This window comes from Pteropus alecto, unplaced genomic scaffold, assembly GCF_000325575.1.
Source record: "Pteropus alecto unplaced genomic scaffold, ASM32557v1 scaffold3, whole genome shotgun sequence".
NCBI lineage: Eukaryota > Metazoa > Chordata > Mammalia > Chiroptera > Pteropodidae > Pteropus > Pteropus alecto.
The window spans coordinates 38091322-38115639 of NW_006442484.1; the positions used below are offsets into that span (position 1 = coordinate 38091322).

The window sequence follows — 24318 nt, forward strand, 5'->3', positions numbered from 1 at the left end:
TGACAGCCAGGAAACAGAAGGTACCTCAGTAACCCCAGCTGCCTCTCTTCCGGCTACCTTCCCAACCTCTGCTTTAATCCCAACTCTGCAGCCCTGGATCTTTTTTTCTTTTCTTTTTTTTTTTTTCGTACTTTAGAAATTCTGACATATGGAGCCAGTGATATAGCATTGATTCATTTCTTCCATTTACATTTTTCAATGATTTAAATTTTGGGGGGAATAAATATAGTAAAGGTATTTTAAGCTTAAGGATAAAAAGAGATATTAAGCTTCCAGATTTCATCCTTCCTGGCAAAGTTCAAAGTTCAAGGGTATAATCTTTGACCTAGTGTTGCTCTCCAGAATGACTTGATCTGAAAAGAGTTTCATTGCTGCTGTTGAAGATTTTGTACTGTTTGTTGATATTGTTAAGTGATGTTCCGACCTGGATTATTATGATATATCAGGCTTTATGGGACTATATTGTTGCACCAGATGAAATACTGTGTAGTAAAGTCATTGAGCAGGTGGCAAGTGCTGTTTAATTCTTCTTACAGGAGAGGCTCATGGTGGTATCGAGAAAATGTAAAAAGCAGTAGAACAGGTTAGTAGAGCCGAAGAATAGCAAATGTCTCCTTCTGTCATTGTATGAGAATTTTAATCAAATGGCCTGCCTCATGCAGCTTTATTTTGCATTGAGATATTCCATGTCCCCAAAATATTTCTCCGATGGTGGTAATGAATTGCATTGCCCTCTTGGTTGTAAGAGCGCGGGTATTCTGCTGCGGAGCCATATGGTGCCCATTTATTTTAATGTGTCTTTGACATGAGGAGAATTGCTGAGACAGCAGAGGAAAGTGCTTACACCTTGGACTTGTGCCAGAACTGCGATTATTTATGTTTAGTAATGACTACTTTTTTTTTCCCCAGTAACAAACGGTATGGTCTTAAGATGATATCCATGTTGAGATTTAATAAAATGAGAGTATAGGTTTATATATTTTGAAAATAACTGTTACTTTAGTAGCACCGAAATATATTTCTTAAGCATGATGTTTTAAGGTTTAATTGCACATATGAGAGATTAAGGAAACAAGCTGGGAAGTAGGTGGTACTTATTTTCTCACTGAAAATAAAGGAGCATGCTTTTTATTTGATTTAACAGCATCACCAAGATAGTACTCTGCATACGTAATGCTTTCCATCTGTGATTCTTACGGCATTTTACAAAGGTAATTATTTCGGATAATATCCCTGTGAGGTAGATAAACATAATTCTGAAAATATTAATGGAGGAACTGAGAAATGCAGATCCTCATTAATGTAATCTGTATAATAGATCTTAGCAAGTATTAGAATTCAGATTGATTACATTATTTAACAATTTATCATTTTCCCAATATCAAGACAGGATAATATTTTCTCTAATTCATTAGTACTATGATATGCTTACAATAAAGAAACATTTTTAAAAATGAAAAGACAATTAAATACCTCAATAATGTGTGTTCCATATGTAAATGTTAACATTGACTCTGTAGAAATCTTAAAAATTTCTTGGAAAATTTTGTTACCTAAAGAAATGTGCATAATATGAAAAGAAAAAAAGATCTGCTAATATTGATCAAAATTTTGTAAACTGCTTCATAACAGAAATATGTCAGATGTCTAGCTAAGTATATGGAACAAGAAAAAAAAATTTCCGACTTTCAGTCTGCTCTGGACAGAACTGAGCAGAATACAGGGCCTGGATTTAGCAAAATACTTTAATATTATATGGTGTTTCAAATGTTTTGCTTAATGTGTAAACTTTATTTAAGTGATATATCATGTAAAGACAAAACCGAACCAGAAGCATGTCAAACATATAATTGGAACACCAAAATTCATGATGCCTAATACTATAAATTTGATGGATGAATTGATGAAACAGGAAAATTAGAATGAAAATCAGTGGGTCACTCAGTGATACTATTTTAATCTATAATTTAATCTAAATTTGTTTGACTTTAACAATTCACCATCTCTAATGTTAATTGCATTTTATGTTGATGGCTAGGGCATTCTACAGTCCTATCACATTTTCAGTGGAAAGCCAATTTAACGTAAATTGGGAAGGGGGAGGGTCAGTGGTAAGTCAATTATATATTAAGATTATTCATAAAAGAACGTTTTTTTAATATTTGCTTTTTCAATTTTTTAATTTCAATTTAAAATTTTAAAATATAGTATTTATCCCTGTGTCTTAACAAGTATGAAAACAACATGACCTCCTCCACTCTCTTTTTTTAAAGATTACTCACAAAAATTAGAGAGAAAGTGCAGGGGACATCTTTATTAAATAGAAATGTATGGGTGAAAAATAGCTAGTTCTGGAAAATGATTGCTCTTTGTGAGTTAGTCATTTTAATTACTTATGGCATCAAAATTGGAAAGTTAAAGAAGTTTACATTTAATTTTTATATGCATCTTTTTGAATGTACATCAAAATTCTGGATGGTAAACCTTACTTTTTCCCAAACTGAGAATTGAAGATAGATGATTGTGCTATTAAACCACCCCCTCGAATGTCAAATTCAGCTTTCAGTGTGCTGAGCAGCCTGGGTTGTTGCTGTCTGGAGAGACTCAAGAGAGAGCTGGTTCCCTCCATGCGGATCTCTTGCTTGCTTGTGTGGATGTAGCCGACAGACTGGATGACGACGTGACATGCATGTTTATGATCCAAAACAAAGGTTTAGTCATCCAGCCTGAAGGGTCATCTTTTTATATTATTTCTAGTCTTACTAATATTTTTTGTTTAAAGGCATATGCAGTTTTTGTACATATCTTGATAGAATTCTTATTATTTCATGTAGTCCTATATGAGAGGTTTTTATTTTTGGTTTTATTTTTATAAACTAGTGACTTAAACAAAAGGGTTTTATCTTAAATTATTTCACTCAGAAGCTGCAGTGCATGAAAGATATTATTAGTCTTGAGGGCAATTCATTGTGAATATTTTCAACTTAATATTAGAATAGAAAATACAACTAAACGGTTAAACTGCCTGGTCTTATCTATGGCTTATGAAATTATTTCTCCTCTAGAGAAGGATTGAAATCAGAATGATGACTGTTTTTTGTGTATGTTTATTGTATTTTAGATGGTGTAGTCTTTTTGCTGCTTTACTAGTATGTAAGTTGGCTGGTTGATTTGAAATGGGGAAGAGTGGCATTTAGGGGCTCGAGAGAGAGATGTGCTACAATTTTAAAAGCATTTAGAGCTGTCACTCACATTTTAGGGAACCAAATACAAATGTAGACTTGACATCACGAATATTACTGTAAGTGGGAGCTATTTTTCCTTGATTTTTTGTTTTTGAATGCTACTTTCTTAATAATAAGGGCAGTAGTAGAAGAAAATAAAGTTCCTGATTTGCTGTTTGGTGAATTCTGACATATTCTTGTATTTACTGACTGCTTCAGTTCTGATTACCTTTTTGGAAATGCAAAGCACTTTAATTCCAAAATATTGGCTATGCCCAGTGTTGCCTATTACGTATCCAGTGTTTGGGAGAGTCTGTTTCTTTTGTTTGGGTGTGTTTTCTATGCTTCATAATTGAGAATAAAATACCACGCTGAGTATAAAATAATGTAACATTGATTTGGCCATAGGTAATAGGATATATAATATTCTTTAGGTGATTTGGATTTTGTTCATGTTTGGAAAGAAAATATTCCCAATTAGTCTTTACTTTCATTTTGCCTCTCATTCACCCAGACTCCAAGAATATCAGTCTTTTGGATTTCTCCCACTACAATGACTTACTACTGCCCTAAATACCTTAGTTGAGCAAAATAATGAAAGATTCAACTGGGGCAAATATATTCAGGAAACTCGAGGAGGATATCAATTAAAGGAATAAAAGGGGACAATTAGGACAAGGAAGAATTGCTTTTGGTAACAAACTACACTTTATTTTCAAAAGAGGTACCTATAATTTCTTGGTTGCTAGATCCATTTTTATTCCTTACTTGTAGTTAAGATTTGAGACTGTGTGGGCAGCACCCCACCCAGTCTAGAAGGCCAGCCTTGACAATCTTCAAGCTGGAGAAACTGTGAGGATATGATCAAGGGGAATTGCAGAAGCCACTTGATTAAGAACTTTTTAAAAAGCTTCATAACTTTAACCATTGGAAATCGATTTAACATCTAAGCTATTAGGCTAATTTCTATACAAAATTTTTTCTGATGCAACTGGACTTTCAGTTTGCAGGCTAGGTTTCATGACTTCGTAAGTTTGATTTGATCTTGATTTGCTCTTCTAAAGGTAAGAAGCAATATACACACTTTCAGAGCCCCTGATTAATTTTGTTTGTATGTTTTAAAAACATGAGTTTTAATTGCCCAGGAGTTACCAATATAAACAAGTTAATTTCAGCAATCTCATTTTGCTTCTACTAAATTTTCCCCAAATAAATTAAAAATAAACTCAAAATATAGACTTACAAATCATCCAATATTTTTCTTTTGAGCATAGGGCATAGGAGAGAAAAAAGTGTACTGTTGACTTTAGGCCCAAATGGTAAAATTAATATTTTCCTCGTTTAACATCATACTGGACTGTGAACCCTCAACTTTCACATGCCAAATTTAATACCAAAACATATAGCTCTAGTTACTGCTTTCTGCCTTTTCAGCTATACCAGGGCTTTGCTGATAGTTGTTGACACAAAAAAGGAATAAGTCTGCCTTGAGGTGACTTGCTTGCTCTAGTATGAGCTCCAGAGTGGTTGCACTATGGTCCAGAGTCTGATCTTCAATTTTACAGGCCTAGTATGATCTTCAATTTTATGTGATGGTCTCTGTGCATGCAAGGAAGGAAATCTCAGATGGCATGACATGCACTCACTTCATTCACTAATAGCTGAAGTATAAATTTGAAACAAATTTGATTATTTTCAGCAAGAAATAAAATTGATGAGTCAACTACATAGCCTTGTTGACTTGAAGGTGTATTCCAATCTATATAAGCAGGTTCGTTTATGAGTGTGGAAATGGAACAAAGTCAGTTGAATTTTCTTAGAGCCTGATGTGATTTAATTCTGATGCCTTGATATACTCATCTCCTCTGTGGGCTCAAAATACTCAGAATATTTGTCTCATCAGAACACTGACTCTTCTAGAAGGTTCTAGAAGGTTCTAGAAACACACTCTGCCATTTTTAGTTTTGGCTTCCATTTTTATCCACTCTCTTCATGAACTTGTTATATAATGTATGGTACAGATTATTGTATTTTATCTACTTGAATTCTTACCCCGGCATTGTGAATGGGACAATTTCCCAATTCTATTTTCCGTTCATTGCTAAAGCATTTTTTAGGAAGAATAACTGCTGCAGACAAATAATATTAGTCACTCTGTGCTATTTATTCCTTTAATTTATAAAAATCAACATCATCTCCATAATATGTGATCATTTTATAGTAGCATCAGTATGCTCTCATGTGGTAACCATAATGGATGTTCCCAAGAGCTGTGTCCTATGCTGTATATATAATACTACTGCATTTAGACACTTCTGTATCAGGGTGGTAACTGAATGGGACAAAAGAAAAAGAGCTGTAAGGCACCAAAAACTCAGTATCCATATGAAAACAGACTAATTGTTTTTTAAAGCAGTAATGAAAGACACCTCCTTCTCCTGCTTATTTCTTGCTCTTGACCTCACAGTAGTAAAGTAAACTAAACTCTAAAACTAAAGTTGGTTTCGATTGTTCTGCAAAGGGCACAAATTACTAGGTAGGTATATCAGGGAGGTTTCAGATTCCCTAAGGCAGATGTGTTGAGTGAATTTGTCCATTTTTCCCAAGCTTGAAGAATACAGACTTTTTTTTTATGACTTCATTTTGTGGTAGTCAAATTGGTGCCTGGAGGCAGGAGATAGACCATAAAGGCTCATGCTCTAACTCAATCAGAGGAGAGCCGTGGGTGGCTCTTAAGTTCAGGAAAGCCACACTTAAAATATCTCTCATAAGGCAGATCTTGTAGTATTTCAAAGTCTGCCTTTTAAATATATTCTGTAGGCTTTTCAATCATCCTTCTCACAGTGCTATTTATAATATGCAAATGCTAAAGCAAGCATAAGCACAGTTTTGAGTTATAAACCCTTGCTGATAGAAAGCAGCACTAATCCTAGCATGATTTGATAACGTTGGCAATGCCAAGAGCTTCTGCTTTCTGCTACTATTGTCTCCTCAAAGCTGTAGAAAATCATCTCTAAACTGTCCTATGTATTTTCTCTACGCGTAAATCAAGGAAACAGTAGTGCAATAGATTCATCCAGAAGGTCGAAGTGTACTTCTTATAATCTAAAAATATAGATACAAGATCTAAATACATTTTCAAAAAGGAAATTTGTCTAGAGTACCATAAATTATCTAAAATATAAGTAATAAAATTGTCAGAGGTGTTCATAATAATTACCTTAAATGAATACATTAAATTTTTTTCTTATCTGTAAATGTATGGCCTTGAAATATGTTGGCTTAAGGGCATTGTTTTTATGATATCGAGAGTGGAAAAGGTTGAAGGTTATCACCCAAAAAGCAGCAGCCGTGGCCTGCTGTAAGGTAGTGACAAATGAGGTTGTCAGATTCCTGGGCAAGTTATTAAATTTTGCTTTCTGTGCTGATCTTTTGCATTTTGACAAATCCTTCTCTTTTTAAGATGATTTAAACATATGGTTATGAAGCAGATCGGGGATTTTAAATTAAAGTTGAGAACTGTCTCTGCTGCCAGGAGTACAAGTATGTTGCAGTGAACGTACACATAAATAAATGGGAAAGTTATGTACACGTTTGAAAGCATTTGCTTTCTGGCAATCTCCTCTGGAGAGGTAAAACAGTAGGGAGGAGGGGAAGTTGGGAAAGCTAAATTCTTGCCCAAATGTCATATTTCTCTATCTCTATAATCTTCTGAGTCTGTTCATTCTGTCTGAGTTTCTTATCACTGGAAATGGAGGTGTCATGGGAAGGGATCACCTTCTGATTTTCTCATCAATGTATCCAATCATTTAGAAAGAGCCTGGCACATAGTAGGCCATTGGTTTCTACTTATTAAATAAATAAATTCATAAAATGAGATTAGTAATAGTGGCTTGTCTGTTTTTGGCTTGAATGTTTTATAGGGTGGGGTGGGGGGATGAGACAAAAGAACTTGAACTCCCTTGGCAGAATATTCTTACATAAATCTAAAATGATATTTTAGTCACTTTTTTTTTTTATTGCTTATATAGCTTTCAAAATCATCTTTGAAAGCAGTAGCATTTGACATCTATGAGAGTTAGTATGACACCAAAACTCTGCCTTGTTCACCTCCCTTAGAGTGGCTTCTGCTCTTGTTATGACATGATGTTTAAAAGCCTGAACTCTGGAATAATGCATCCCAGCTTCATCACTGGTTATATGACCTTGCCTATGTTATTCAGTCTTTGAGGAAACTGAGGCTCAGTTTTCTTAAAATGGAGACATGGGTAGTATCAACACAAATAGCTGTAAGGATAAAATGAGATAATTCATTAAAGTTCTTTGCATAATACAGAACTTGGGAAGCACTCTATAAATGTTAGCTTAAATTACTCTTTTGCTATCCAAGGTTTTCTTCTCAATTCATTGTCTCTTTCTATCTGTTTTTCTACTTGAACATGTGTATTAGTTTCCTAGGGTTGCTCTAACAAAATGCCACCATATTAGTGGCCTAAAACAACAGAAATTTCTTGTCTCACAGTTCTGGAAGCTAGAAGATCAAAGTCCAGGTGTTGGCAGGTCCATGCTCCCTCTGAAAGTTATAGAGGAAGGACTTTTTCCAATTTCTGGTAGTTCCAAACATTCCTTGTCTTTGGCAGCATAATCCTCATCTCTGTCCCTCTTCACATGAGCAGAGTGAGGATGTATGTTTACATCATCCCTTTGTGCATGTCTCTGTCCAAATGTTCCTTTTATATGTGAACACTAGTCATTGGATTAAGACCCACCCTAATGACCTCATCTTACCTTGATCACCGCTGTAAAGACTCTGTTCCCTAATAAGGTTACATTCTGAGGTGTTGAGGGTTAAGACTCCAACATATTTTGGGGGTGGGGAGATACAATTCAGCACATAACATCATGATTCTAAATCTTTCTCCTCAATTCATTGTACCTTTCCTTACCCAGTGGAGAAGTGTCATAGAATATGGCATCAGATTGGGAGCTTTTACATTTAAGTTTAGGTTTGACACTAATTATCTACATTGAAAAAAATTACTCAAATTCTGCAAGCCTGGGTTACTTCACTATAAAATAAAAGCGCTGGGCTAGATGATGCCTAGTATGTTTTCCAACTCCAAAAGGTCATGGTTATAATGTGTGGCTCTCTTTCTGTCAACCACAGTGTGTATCTCAACCCTCCATGGTGCTCTGTGCATCTTGATATCCTTGTGACTGATAATAAAAGATCGAATGACATTTTCAATTGTCCCAATGTGTACTTGGATTAAAATCCCACTGTCTGAAATGCTGTTTAGTGGAATTTTTATCAACCTCAGGGAGGAAAAGCCTTGTTAGATTTTGATTGTAAAAATATCTAAATAGTGCTAGCAAGCTTTTTTCCCTGAATTTTTGTTGCTTTTGAAATTCTCTAAAATTTTTAAATAGACACTTTTTTATGCCAAGCATCCTCCATATCAAAATAAGATCCAAAGTGTGAAGGTTGGTAGTATATGTCTTTTCTGATTATAGTATTATGCAACTCATGTAAAAACCATAAAACCAAAACTTAAGAGGTTGGGGGAAATGAGAAATTACATTCTGCCACTGATTCATAACCTTTTGGCAACTTTCTTGAAAGTTTGTTTAGACTACAGTTATAGAAGGACTTGAAAGTCTACAATACCACAGCTAGAAACATTTTTTTAAAAGGAAATATAAATCTGTTTCAACTTATTATTGTCTTGCAGCCAAGAAAGGGTTGATCATCAAGTGGCAGTTTCTAATTCTTCATCTCATCTGAAAACTGCTGCCCTAGGTGTTCACTGAATTGTTTCTTTCTCTTTCAGCTTCCTCCATTCTCAAAAGAGAGAAGCGACTGAGGACTAAGAATGTGCATTTTAGCTGTGTCACCGTGTACTACTTCACCAGGAGGCAAGGCTTCACGAGCGTGCCCAGTCAAGGGGGCAGCACCCTGGGCATGTCCAGCCGCCATAACAGCGTGCGCCAGTACACGCTTGGCGAATTTGCGAGAGAGCAGGAGAGGCTTCATCGAGAGATGTTGAGAGAACACCTCAGGGAGGAAAAATTGAACTCTTTAAAACTAAAGGTAAACAACATTAGAAACTCACTTTTTGCAAAACTCTGTGTTCTTTCCTCGGTTTGGTTAAGTTAATCATTTTCATATTTATATTCACAGACCACAGTGGGCCTTTTGCACAAAAACCTGCCTGCTGGTGCTTTTGTTAAAACAGTATAGGCTCTGTACTAAAAGCAATGTGGATGACTTACCTGACATTGTTTATTTGTGCATTCTATAACTGTATATTTTTGAGTAGTGCTAAGTCATAGCCCCTGTGCTTGGGCTGGGGCTAGCTGGTATCAAAAATTGATATAGTCCCTTCTTTCCTGGACCTTACATATTAATAGGAAAGAATAATATTAATCATGCGGACAAAATAAAATCACAGCTTCATTATGTCCTGTAAAGAAGGATTGCAAGGTACTATGAAAGTGTATAACAGGGAATTAATGTGGTTTGAAGGTCAGGGAAGGTTTCTTCAAGGAAGTGACAATTGAACTGAAATCTAAACAGATAACTAGGCGAAAAGGGTTGGCAAGATTGGTTTAGGCAACAGAAAGAGCAGAAGCTACTTTGTGGCAGGAGGAAGTATGGTGAGCACACAAAGGCTTGTGTGGCTGGTGCAGAGTCAAAAAGAGTTGAGTTAGATGAAGGAGGGATTTGTAGATTGTGTTAAGGCATTTTGTTTTCCTCTTCATCCTAAGGCCTTCAGAAGTCATTCAGCAGTTTTAAGCATGGGGTTGGGGTGGTAGGATAATATGATCTGGTTCATCTAGTGATGTGAGAATGGTTTTGGGGTAGAGGCAGCCATGTTGAGGGGGCATATGGAGTCAGAGCAGTTAAGATGTTGCAATAGTCTAGGAGAAAGATGATGGTGAATTTAGAATAGATTGATGGTAGGGGAGATGAAAAGAGATGGACAGAGGGAGAAATTCTGGCAGTAAAGTCAATAGTCTTTGATGATGGGTTAAATTTGGAAGGAAAAGAAGGAGGACTATCAAAAATGACTCCTAAATTTCTGGCTTGCAAAACTCAACGGGTGGATGATAGATAGTACCTTTTTCTATGACAAGGATATAACAAGTAATCCAGAAAGAGTAGCAGTTTTGTGGGGAGGACGGGAGAGGAAGATAACTGAGATCGTTATTGATTTTCAGAGACTTTTGCGTTTTTAAAGAGATGTCAGGGAGTTGTCCAGGTAGAGATAGGTAGTATTCTGCCACATTAGGGATTAAGTGGAGAGAAACATAGTTTAGTAATCTTTCATTGACCAGACATGCTCTATACTTGCATTGCTCCCTCAACCTAACAATATATATAGGAAATGCTCTCCCATTATTATCCAGCAACAAAAGAAATCTTTCCAGGTAATCCAGAGTACTTAACATAAAAAGTCACTCGTTAAGCAGCTGTAGCACCATCAGCATACCTTTGTTAACTGCACCTTTAGTTTCCAGTATAAAGTCAGTTGGCAGAGGTGTGCTGTGTGTTTCAAAACACCTTGTTTTGATGTATTTTGCAATTTATGTGCCTTGTTCCCAATTGCACAAGAGGCAGTCACTTAAATTAAGCTGGATACAATCAAGCCTAGAGCATGTCTCATATTTCCTTTAGTGATATTTTTGACAGATTTCATTGAAAGTCCCTTAAGATTTCTTGGTAACAATCCATTATTATTGTTGTTGTTTTTCATGATTGCTTTGCATGTAGCTTAATTTAATAATAATTCTCAGGTTTGCTTCTGAAATCTACCCTCTGCCTTTCTAACCCATTGCAAACAGACTCTATCCCCTACTAAAGAGTGAAGTCATTCTTCAAATTCAAATGTTGGCAGAACAGTAGTAATGGCTGCCATTCATTAAGTGATTTTTATTTGCCAGGCATTTTATAAACATTATTTAATTTAATCCTAACAAAGACCCAGTGGGATAGATAAATTATGAGACCAACTAAAGAAAAAGAAGCACAAAGATGTTAAATATCTGGCTCACTCAACAGAACACTGGTTATATTATCTTGTTACTTCCTATTCTAAAATTAATTGATTATCCCCTATAGGCATTGGGAAAGACAATCTCTGTACCTATAGGGAGTCCTCCCTTTCTGAGGTTTAGTACTGTGTGCAGTGGTTTTAACAGCTGGGGAACTGTAATTCTTTCTGAAAACCCAAAGATTTATTGTGGTGAACTTTGAGTCACGTTGTATATGTGATAAATGTTATGGGGAGCCACACACCTACAGGAACCTTACTCCATGCCAGGCAGTGATATATTCTAATACTATAATTTGTATTCAGCTACTTCTATGCTTTAAAAAAAAAAAAAAAAAGCAAGTTGAAGAAGAAAAGAAGCAACAAGAGTATTCTATTATTAATTAATATTTTTTTTCATTGTGCTTAGTGTTGGAAGTTGAAGAAGCAATCATCCACGTGGATGTCATGTCTTGGTTTGTCATTGATAAGTGAAAACATGCATCTTTCCCTTTTGGTGAAAATGTAAACAAAAGTCATTTAGATATCATTGCTCCTTCCTAATGAAACCAAGCAAAAAAGATAATGGGATTCTCAGATGATTTGACCTTAGCCTCAGTATACTAAAAGTATTCAGAAACTGAGAAACACATGCCACATGAACCTAATAAAAGATCACAGTAATGTGGACCAGTTTGCTAAACAACAACAACAATAAATCTGAGGAGAATTAATGAAGGAAAATATTATATATTTTCATTCTAATTCCTCCAGAACATTAACATTTATGTTTTAAAATATCATTGACTATACTGGTCTAAGATTTAGCTATCCAAAATCTAAAATTAGCAATCCAAGAATTTCGCTCTGATACTTTAAATTTTACTTTTAATATAACATTTGTTTTGAAATGAAAATACCTTGGAGTAGTAAAACAAATGTAGCTAAATTGATTTATTATTTGCACTGGGGCAGCAGGAAGGTCCAAACAGGAAAGCAGACTTGTTAAAAACAAACTTTGCCACTTTGGTTTTGCTGGGAGGTGGTCCTTTCTGACAGGAAGTGAACTGCCTCTTGATTAAGGAGAGAGAAGACAGCATATGATAAGATAAACACTTTGCAAAGTCCTCTCTATGGAGACCAGGTAAAACACCACAAGAAACTCATTGGACTTGGAACCTTCTACTTATTTGAGAACCAACAGCCCCAATACAATAAGGAGAAGTTTCACTTTCCACTGTGACTCTGTCTTTTCAGAATGTCTCTTTAGGTTCCAAATAGAGAACTCATGTATACAATGGGGCCTTAATACTGAAAGATTAGTAAAAAGAAATATCCGCGCTTCTTGATGTTTCCTTATAATAAATATTTTGGAAACAAAATAAGAATAGAAATTTGGTTTTTTATTGTAAAAATTGCTTCTTATTTAGTAATTCATCTCAATCAAATTATGAGATAAGATACATTAATATATACAAATAGATTTGTAGAACAAATCCAATTCTACTTTGGGAGTTCAAGTGTGTCTTTTTTGTTTGTGGCATTGGTGTTCCAAATATTGTCTAAAATCAAATAATAGAGAAAGCTGACTGAATAAAATACATGTTCCTAGAAGAAATAACTAGCTTTGGATTTTTAAATTATGGAGCACAGTTCTTTTTCTCTGTCAAGCCCATTTAAACATGTCATACCCTTCACAGTAATCAATGTAGTCATCTTAATACCATACTCTTTTCCAAATTAAGTGCTTAGATTTCATCATCTGCACCATGTTGTTGAACAATTACATTAGCCTTTATTCCCATTTCACATGTATCTGTAAAATGCATTAGGCAGGCATTTGTATGTTCCAAAGAGCCTTGACATCCCAATTGCCTCTGGGTTATATCTTACTGGATTCCACTGCCTAGTTCTAGGACATTTAATTTAGCTTTCACAACTTTGGCCTCTCTTGATGTTTTTTCAACCTGAATTGCTCTTCCTCTCCTTTCTGAAATCAAGGCTATCTCAACTTTAGTACCATCTCCTATGGTTTTCCAGGGTTATAACTTTTCTCAATTTCTCGGCCACGTGTTCCTTGAAGAATGTTTAGTCGTTTGATCGCTTTCCTCATAAAAAGAGTTGACAGATGGTAACTCTTCCTTTAATCAGCAAACTTTAAAAAATCTCTATCTAAATCTTCTTCACTCCAAATCTTAGATATTTTACTGTGCTTTATTTATTTAGTGACTCTCATGAAACATAATTCTCCACCTTCGCCTCTACCCCTGCCTCTTGTATCCTTTCGACAGTCCTATGATTTAACTAACCTCCAGATAAACATCCTAAATGCCCTAAGAGGTATAAGGGATAGGGGTTTGTGAGAGCTGGTTGACACAGGCTATTATCACAAACCTATAGTTTCTAAATTTTTGGATATGTTTTTAACTATTTGCTCATATTAGAGTTGTTTATTAGGTGGGTCGAAGTCTACTGGTCGAAGTAGTTGTTTATTAGGTGGATCGAAGTCTACTGGTCAATAAGAATGCCTCTTATTCTACAGAACTTCTCTGTTAGACACCATAGAGATTAGTTGAGAGAATACTTACTGCCAGTGCTTTGAGAATGCATCCCTGAATGGAGGCCTGCCCCAACACCAAATGGAAAGCTTTGAGATCCCCAATACTTGCCATGTCATATGCACGACCTGTTTTGACAATTATAAAGAAAATATATTTAACCAAAGTGATGGAGACCAAGAGACTGGGCTTCAGCCTTGGGCAAATGCAAATACATTTAAGAATATGTTCTTTCAAAATGTTGCTCAAATTTTCATTTAAATAGAACAATTGAGCATATGTAATCAAATCTTTACATTCTTCTCGTATAATATACACTGATCTTCTAGTTCATGAGGAATCAATTGAACTGATTCTCCTGATTAAAATGTGAGGTGCATCCAGTGGTGTACTGAAGCCAGCTAGCAGAAGATATTCACTAAAGCGAATTGTGCACATCTCTTCTCAATGGTAGCTTAAAATTGGCCACGATAGGAATATTTAAACCATGGGCTTTGACAAACACAACAAATTAGAACCTTTTTTTTTTTCCCCCAGAGATCCAGTTGTTAAATATTTAGCAGCACACTGTTAGATTTATTTGGCTTACTAACCACTACTAAAAAAGGCACTGTTTGTCTAAACCAGAAATGAGAATAAAGGAATGTATGAAAAGTTTATGTCTTATATGTTGATATTATTTTTTCTGGTAACTTTTGTGGTAAAATGTAAGCCAAAGATTCACTGAAAATTCAGGTTGTTAAAATTCTTATAAGCCGACAAAACAGCTTTTACCTCACTTTTAGCTTTTATCTCACTTTTATCTTTTACATCTTAAGGTTCTGCATGGACTTTAATTTAACAAATGGACATTCTTTCTAGTGAGCCTAAGCAATAGTCTAACAGTCGCTGCTCTCTTTTGCATGTACGGAGACCATCTGTTTAAATAATTTCTTTTAGACTATTATCTAGTATTATGGAACTGCAATTAACAAGGTGCTGGGGATGATATAGTGGTGAGCAAGACAGATGTGGTCTCTGTTCTCAATATGTTCACATTATAATGGGGAAGATATACATGAAATCAATCACCAAAACTAATATATTATTGCAAAATTAGGGAGCATACTATGCTGATTAAATGCAGGTCAGAGCATATGAGTTAAAAGGCAGCTAAGAAAATCAAAAGTAACACATTAGTTTAACAGTGGTAGCTGTCACTTGGATCAGCTTCTTATGGCATCTCTGTTAGAATGGCCACCTCCACAGGTCCACGAAATAAGCACCCAAAGGAAATGCTAACTGGGGACGTGGTCGTATCTTCACCTTGTTTCCTGTCTTCTTTCTGAGCTTTTTCTTTGTGTCCGAATCATAATTTTCATTTCTGAATGAACTAATTCTAAGGAAGCTTGTACCGCTCTCTAAGTCTCCTGCTCTGCAACACTAAGATCAGCTCTTGGAGTTGGCTCCAACCATATCTTTTTCTTCTCTACAGTTTTTCTAAGCCTTTTTACTCCAAACTGGTCTTGCAAGCCTGGCTCAAAATTTGGAGTCAAGTAGAACTAGTTCTAGTCTCAGCACAATCACTAATTAACTATGCAGCCAGACTTTGGCAAATTATCTTCTAAAAACTCCAGTTTTCTCAACTATAAAAAAAAAAAATACTTTATAAAATTGTTTGAAAATCAGGTGAGGTAATCTATGGAAAGTTCAGTGCCTGGTTTTCACTGTATGGCATCTTGGGTCATTCTCAATATCATCGTCATTATGGTAGACAGTAATTAGTGTTTGTGAAATTGAATTATTTTTCACATTCTTATTTCCACAATCATTTTTACGTGTGTTAATAACTTTATAATAACAAGGAGATGTCATTACTAAGAATACCTTTTAACTGCTGCAAATGTGTTTTGTTTTTTTGTGTGTGCGTGTGTGGATTTTTGTCTTGTTTTGTTTCTGGCATTTTAGTTAATTCGCATTTTCAGTATCGTTTCCCTCTCCATAGTCATTTGCATTTCTTCAGGCACTTAATTCACCAAAAATTATATCTCAGTGAAATTTGTAGTGGAATTCATTCACTACATGATTTAAAAAAAAGATCGAAAGCTGATTTTTTCCACTTTTACTTGACCCAGAGCAGTCTGAGTCATTCATGGATTCTGACAGTATTGTGTCCCATCCCTCAAGTGTATTTAAATAGGCAAGGGTTTTTACTCCATTGGGCTTTGGAAACTGTTTACTCATACTTATCAGTACATTTCAGAGAGATTTACAAAATTAAGATGTTTTGATTCTGTCTTTTAAAAAAAAAAGTTACAGTTTGTTTCATTTGTAGGGTGAGTCTGGACAAATTTACGCAGTGGCTCAAGAACCAAGGCCCATCTTAAATATTGTCATTGGAACAAAGCAAGCGCACACACACACACACACACACACACACATCAGAGCCCTTGACCTTGAGATCCTTCCAATACAATATATGTATACATATATAGGATAAATATATAGGATAAATATATAATATGTTGACTCTAAATATATAATAAGATAAAGATTATTAAATAAGTCATGAGTTGTCATTACTTATCCACCTACAAGGAACAGAGAAGCTGCCCTCTAATGGCCTACTCTTTATTTGCTTTTTGTTCTTTGCTTATGGACCAAAACAGGAAGGGATCTCATCCAAGTCCAGTCATCTGGGCAATTTTTAGGCCAATGGATGCTGTGACTCATCTGGGGCCTTTGAAACTAATACCTTCTGCCTCCACTTGTTCATCTAACTGCTACTCCATATTCAGAGTTAAGCTTACATGTAAAAGTCTATTCTCCTCATCCTACCGTGAGCCCCACCTCTAGGTGCCCTTTCTATATCCTCTCAAGTGCCTTGTTCACTCTCAGCTAGGAAATCTTTATGAACTTGATTGAATTACTAGATTCCTCATCCTTTTATTCCAATCTCTTGAGATCAAAACTTGTGCACTGATACACCTAGTGCCTAATATAAAATAAACACAAGAGACTAATCAATATATATTCAATATAGAAAACAATATAGAAATTTATATATGTAATTATCATAGCAGTTAAGAGCACATGCTGTAGAGCCTGATATCATTGTTGTGACTTAGGGCACACTCTCACTTGTAATCTTGGGCAAGTTATTTAGCATTCCTATGCCTCAGTTTCCTCATCAGTTAAATGGATTCGATAATAGGTATTTCATGATATTTTTGTCGTACTAAATGCGTTAATGCAGGTAAAGTGCTTAGAGCAGTGCCTGGCGCACAGATTCCAAACTGTTATTAACATTTCATGTCATATCTGTTTCTCTCACCTCTCTTTCAACCCCACCTCCAACCTTTCTTTTTCTCAATACACACATGTACACAGAAACAAAAGCAAGTTTGCGGGCCAAGATTATCTGATGGTCTCATTAAACCAGCATTCTTTGAGCTCTTGGGAAGGCAGCGTTATTTGGTTGAAAAAACACTGAATTAGAAGTGACCTAAGTGCTAAGTGCCAGATTGCTTTCTAAGGTATCTATCTCAAAAGAGCATTCCTTTGAATGTGCTGGTTACTCTGTATACATTTATTTTAGGAACAGATTTTTTAAACACATTGTGCTTAATTTCATGTTAGAGTCTCAGAGGCTGCATCTGAGGAAGTCTGAAAATTCAATGAATCTATTTTGAGGTAGGGAAGAGACGTTTAAAGGCAACACTCATGTCAACAGAAAAATAATGTAATACACACACAAAATGGAATATTATTCAGCCATAAGAATGAAGACTAACTATCTTGTCATTTGGGACATGGATGGACCTTGAGGGCATTACACTAAGTGTAATAAATCAGACAGAGAATGACAAATATTGTAGCATCTCCCTTATGTGAGGCATCTAAAAAAGCAGAACTCATATAAACAGAGGATGGGATGGTGGTTACCAGAGGCAGGGGCAGGGATGGGAAGATGTTGGTCAAAAGAACAAACTTTTAGTCTGTATGATGAATAAATCCTGGAGATCTAATAATGTACAGCATGGTAACAATACTATATTATATCTTGAAAGTTGTAAAGGAGATCTTAAATGTTCTCAGCACCCAAAAAGAAATGGTAATTATATGATGTTTTGCTACAGTGGTAATCATCGTGCAATGTATAAGTATATATATATGAACATTTGATTTGATTTGATATACTGTTTTTAAAGAGCATTTAAACTCAGTAGGTTTGGCCTGGGTTTTAAAGGAGCAAATGTTCATAGACTGGAGGAGAGGACTGGGGAAGGATTTCCAAGGGGACAGCAGAGAATAATATTTCTCACAGGTTACATTCCAAAATGGAACCTGTCCAGAGGGGGAGATAAGCCAATTGACCAGGATGAGCTAGAATATTTCCAATTTGTATTAGAAATGACGGAAGTGATATTGAAGCAGTGAGGAGAAAACCTTGCCACATCACTAGATTTTGTGATGTGAGATTTTGAAAAGCTAAGTTAGGACCCCTGTGGGTTCTTGAACAAGAATGAAAACAGCATGCAGCTCTGTGTGAAGGACCTTTAAGTTCTTAATTGAATTTTTTATTTTGAAATAAAATTATGTATTGTAATTTAAGTATGTGAGAATAAGAGATGCAGATTTAATTTTGAAGGGCACTTGTATTTGGGATAAGAACCATCTATACATTATTTGAGATACAGATTTTTAAAAATTCTTAGGTGTCATTTGGCATTCACGTTGTCTTAAAATCTTTCATGTTTTTAAATATTTGCTAAAATCTTATTTTTTTTGTTGACTCTTAGAGTTCATGTATTATATAATAGCAACCATTATTCTTTTTAAAAAAACAAACTCTGTTGATATCAAATGGAGTTTTTGTTGTTTTTATGATGTTGCTGGTTACACAAGGGAGCATAAATGTTATAGAACATGGAGATTAAGTAGGATGGAAGTATTGGAATGAATCATGCTGACCAAGTCCTGGGTGTTCAACATGTGCTGTGGAGTCAGAAGCTTGATGAAGTTTCACATAGGCAAGCCAAAAATTAATGAAAATAAATCTAAATGCCACAGAGGTGACAAGGTGGGAGAGATAACCCTTCCAGTTTGTTAATGCAGCTTTACCTCTCACATAGAATTGAGTAGATGTTAAGCAATTACACACTTGATTTCCTTAGAAAATCAGATCTTTACAGATATAAAGATGCTTCTGTTTGCAAATAAGAATTAACAACAACAACAAAAATAACAGCAACCAATCAAAGTAATGGATACATCCTAGTAATGGATACCACAGAAACTCAAAAACAGCTTAACCAATACCTTTATAAAGAAATGCCAATGAAGGAGATAAATTGCAGATCATACCAAGAAACAAAACTCAATACAAGGGAATATTCATCTTTGCAAGAGCACAGATTTAAACTCTGAAATATTCAAAAAGATATAATTCATTAGCTTTTGAAAATGCATTTCAGAAACTCTTTGGAATACATTTTAATATACACTTGCTACTGTGTTATTTCCTGTACTTGAGGGAAAAGCCAGTGTTCTATTTGTTTTTCAATACATTCAGAGTTGTCCAGTCTAGAATTTTGGATCAATAATAATTATTCTTATATAAATGTTGGACTTTTCCCTATGAAGGTGGGAAAGTGATATCTGATGTCATTGGAGTATTTTACTGTGTGGTGACTGAGCTGTTGTTAAGGTTTAAAAAATCATGATAATAACTATAATTAGTGAAGTTTATGAATTAGTTCAAAAATTAGGAGATCAAAAGAGCTTCTTTATTCAGAACTTCTTTGAATAATCCCTTACGGTATTTCTGCATTTGCTCCTGTGCTGCTTCTCAGAATACATTTCTTGCTTAGATTCAGAGAAAACATCTCTTTCTAAATGCTTTTTTATGAAGGAAACATATGTAGTGGCATAACAGTAAGAAGTGAAATAGTGATTCAATGTTTACTGATGGATGAAATTAATTTAGAAAAGAGATATAAATAGAAGCACAATAGTTGTGGGTATATGAGACATAATTGTCCACATGAGCTATTATGCAGAAGGTATTGCTTTGGATACAGGTTCATGTGAACTCCTTTGAGAGCTGAGTTTATTGTTCCAGTTGCCCATCAACGAGGGCCTACCAGCACTGCTGAGAGCACACTACCCTGACTGATTGCTTCATACCAAACCCTCATTCTTGGAATTTTCTGTAGGGTGACCATGTTTGTAATCTCAATCAATAGCACAGTGCAGCACAACTTTATTTCCTAGTACATGGTTTTGCTGGAGTCCAAAAGGCAGGGTGGTTATTTCAAGGACAACATGTTTGCTGATTTGGTGGCAATGGCTTCCACTAAGATGCTATCATCTCTGAACAAGGACACATTTATTCCAACATCAGAGCTGCCCATCATGAACTAAGTCTAAAGATAGCTTTCACTGATGGGCATCTGTAACCTTTGGTCTTTTTCACATTGCACTGGCTAAAAGCTCTAACAACTCTAGCTCCTAACATTAGGAGGTTAAAGGACCTAATTAACGATCTTCTGTTATTGGTACATTTAAAAGCCTATCATTTTGATGCCTTCATTTTCCTCCTTGTGACTTCTCTAAAGAGACAAATAAATGGAAATGATTCGACCCAGAAATGCTTGTTGATAATCAGGACATGATATTATGTAATAGTTTTGTTCTTACCAAGTACAAAAGTAAAGATTTTAGACTCCGCCCAGGCTAAGTCTCTTCTCTGATGCCTTGCATTTCTAGATGACTAAGAATGGCACAGTGGAATCTGAAGAAGCTAGCACTCTCACAGTGGACGACATTTCTGATGATGATATTGATTTAGACAACACAGAGGTAGATGAGTACTTCTTTCTACAACCCCTGCCAACAAAAAAACGGAGAGCACTGCTGCGGGCCTCTGGAGTGAAAAAGATTGACGTGGAAGAAAAGCATGAGCTGCGAGCCATCCGCCTATCACGAGAGGACTGTGGCTGCGACTGCCGTGTGTTCTGTGATCCAGAAACATGTACCTGCAGCTTGGCAGGCATCAAGTGTCAGGTAAGGATTTCAGTTTCAGGGAATCCAAAGACAAGACATTATCCACCTAAACAGGCAGTCGTGTTACACGCAATGAAGTCTCCCACATGTAGAAGACAACTTTGGGCAAGGCAAGACACACGATTCAAGAAAAGAGAAGTACTCATTCAAGGACGTTTATGAGTATACATAATACACTCATACATATAAGATATAATGTGAAAGGCAACCTAAGCTGCAGCTGAGTCAATCGACATTATTTCTTCTTGGATTCATCTATTACACTAGCTTATTTTGGCTTTTTACAAGCATTCAGGCAGATCATGACATGCCTAACATTTGAGTTTGTATTTTCTGTCCATCCATGGAGTATCAAGTGATTGGTTAGAGGTAGTATGGGTTAGTGGAAAAATTACTAGATTAGACTGGGACATAGGAAAACTGAGTTCTTCTCCTGGCTCTGCTTTTTTGCCAGCTATGTGAAATTGGCAAGTGAGGTAAACTTCCTGGGCTCAGTTTTCCCGTCTCAAATGAAAGAGCTGAACTACATCAGGGGTGGGGAAACTCTTAACTCATCGGCCAAATCTGGCCCGTCATCTGTTTTTGTAAATGAAGTTTTACAGAAGCACAGTGATGTTTTCATTTGCTCCTTGTTTGTTCCTGTGTTGTCTACGATTGCTTTCACGCTTCAACAGCAGGGATGAGTAGTTTCCATAGAGGCCGTATGACCCACAAAGTCTGAAATATTTACCCTCTGGCCCTTTACCAAAAAAAGCTTACCGACCCCTGGACTAAATGATTCTCAGGGCCCCATCCATCTATAATATTATTGGTGCTCCATGACTAATTAGGCATCATTATTCTAAGCAGAAACTTGACTTTTTCAATAAGGAGAGTCCCTCACACAGGCAGAAGGAGAGGATGGTTCTCATTATCTGAACAGTTAGATCCATAGAAAAGGGATTCACAAGTAAGAAGACAGCTCTGGATTCTGGATCTTACATATGCTACTACTTTTTATTGGGACCAGGATGATTGTGCTAGAGTCTTTCTTTTCCTCTGTGGCATACAAAATTCCCCGCACTTGGATAAGGCGGCCAACAGGCAAGTTCTTTCTGGTTGCCTGGTCTGCATGCAGGTTAATTGGTGAAGACTGAGACTATTAGCAAATATCTTAGGAGTACCCTTGGACTGCCCAGAATTCCATATATCACCTGAGTCAAGGGCTCAGTCCAATGACACTTGCTGAACCCCATCGCTCTATCTACAGAATCCAATCACTCAAATAATTTTAGGATATCGATTAAATGAGCATTCTCTTTCTTAGAGAAGTTTATTAAGTTGTGTCAACCTGAACATCTTGGGCAGAGAAGTTCATTTTATAATAAGCAAAGCAAAAAGGGGTATGGCTAGTATGGGGAATGTCATAATTTAGATTAAAAATAACAGGTGGCAGTAAGGGCAGTAAGTTTGTTTAAAATTGGGCATGCATCAAAAAGAAAGGGAACTTGAGGAATAGACAGAAGCATTGAAAAAAAGGGAGCAAAATCAATGGGATGGAGAGAAGGGGGAAAAGAAAATGAAGGAGGAGGTAAAGAAAGTATGGGAAGGGTTGACGAGCTGAAAATATACACCATATTTTTAGTATAATGCTGTAACTGTTTTGAATATAGGTTTTAAAACTAGGTTGAGCCTTATGTTTTAAAAAGCTTTCACTTTCCCTTTTCATTTCTGTTTACAGTTTGATAGTCATTTGTTCTGGCATGAGTGGGATAAAGTAATCCCAGATTCCAAGGGGTTGTTTAAAGGTACTGGATTTTTGTGTGGTTTTGTAAGTTTCATGAAGCTAATCTGTGTTCTCCCTTCCAAGGTGGATCGAATGTCTTTCCCATGTGGCTGCACTAAAGAAGGATGTAGTAACACAGCAGGTAGAATTGAATTTAATCCCATCCGTGTCCGGACTCACTTTTTGCACACAATCATGAAACTGGAACTGGAGAAAAACCGAGAGCAGCAGATCCCCACACTGAACGGCTGCCATGGGGAGATAAGCGCTCACAGCAGTTCCATGGGCCCGGTCGCGCACTCGGTAGAATATTCGATCGCAGACAATTTTGAGATTGAATCCGACCCCCAGGCTGCAGTGCTGCACCTGCAGTCCGCCGAGGAGTTAGATTGCCAAGGCGAGGAGGAGGAAGAGGAAGAGGAGGAGGAGGAAGATGGGAGCAGCTTCTGCAGCGGAGTCACCGATTCCAGCACGCAGAGGTTGGCGCCTAGTGAGGCAGAAGAGGAGGAGGAGGAAGATGGGAGCAGCTTCTGCAGCGGAGTCACCGATTCCAGCACGCAGAGGTTGGCGCCTAGTGAGGCAGAAGAGGAGGAGGAGGAAGATGGGAGCAGCTTCTGCAGCGGAGTCACCGATTCCAGCACGCAGAGGTTGGCGCCTAGTGAGGCAGAAGAGGAGGAGGAGGAAGATGGGAGCAGCTTCTGCAGCGGAGTCACCGATTCCAGCACGCAGAGCTTGGCACCTAGTGAGTCAGATGAGGAGGAGGAGGAAGAGGAGGAGGACGACGACGACGATGACGAGAAAGGGGACAGTTTCGTGGAAGGTTTGGGTCCCCACGCCGAGGTCGTCCCTCTTCCTTCCGTCCTTTGTTATTCAGATGGCACCGCCGTCCACGAAAGCCACGCGAAAAACGCTTCTTTTTATGCCAACTCTTCGACTCTGTATTACCAAATAGACAGCCACATTCCAGGGACTCCCAACCAGATCCCTGAGAACTATTCTGAAAGAGATCCTGTGAAGAACGGTGCCCTCTCGCTGGTGCCTTACACCATGACCCCTGAGCAATTCGTTGACTACGCCCGGCAAGCAGAAGAGGCCTACGGCACCTCCCACTACCCAGCCGCCAACCCCTCTGTCATCGTGTGCTGCTCGTCTTCGGAAAATGACCCTAGTGTGCCCTGCAGTAGCTTATATCCCGAACATAGGGCCAGTCATCCTCAAATGGAATTTCACTCATACTTGAAAGGTCCCTCCCAGGAAGGATTCGTCTCTGCATTGAATGGTGACAGTCACATTTCGGAGCATCCTACTGAAAATTCTTTGAGCCTTGCAGAAAAGAGCAGATTGCACGAAGAGTGCATCAAATCACCCGTGGTCGAGACCGTCCCTGTCTAGTAGCTTAAGTTATTCTAGGATCTATTCTTCTCCTATTTAAAGCACTGTATTTAATTGGATTTCCTGGGCTCATGGTTGTTTAAACTGAGGACCAAGAAAACTTGGACTGTAGGGAATCTTCCAGACTGTATTTTGTTTTCTCCCTTCTAGCTGCGTGACTGTGGCGTTGCACAAATACAGTCTCTATGAGGATTTTAAAAGATTTCAGACTGTTTTGATAGAAAACGCTAATTTTAAAAAAGCATATCTCACAATTGCCTACCTGTCAAACTGTGAAACCTGCCAAGCTGTGTAGATCA

At 36.9% G+C, this 24318-nt stretch overlaps 1 protein-coding gene across 1 annotated transcript in view; it reads left to right on the plus strand.

The window, feature by feature from the left end:
• CSRNP3 (cysteine and serine rich nuclear protein 3) overlaps window positions 1-24019 on the plus strand; it is a 61376-nt gene extending 37357 nt beyond the window's left edge. The window contains exons 2-5 of the mRNA XM_006921147.2: window positions 9056-9315; window positions 20566-20862; window positions 22712-23106; window positions 23359-24019. Coding sequence (XP_006921209.1) covers window positions 9056-9315; window positions 20566-20862; window positions 22712-23106; window positions 23359-24019 — 1613 coding nt within the window. The remainder of the gene's footprint in view (window positions 1-9055; window positions 9316-20565; window positions 20863-22711; window positions 23107-23358) is intronic.
• The last annotated feature ends 299 nt before the right edge of the window (window positions 24020-24318 follow it).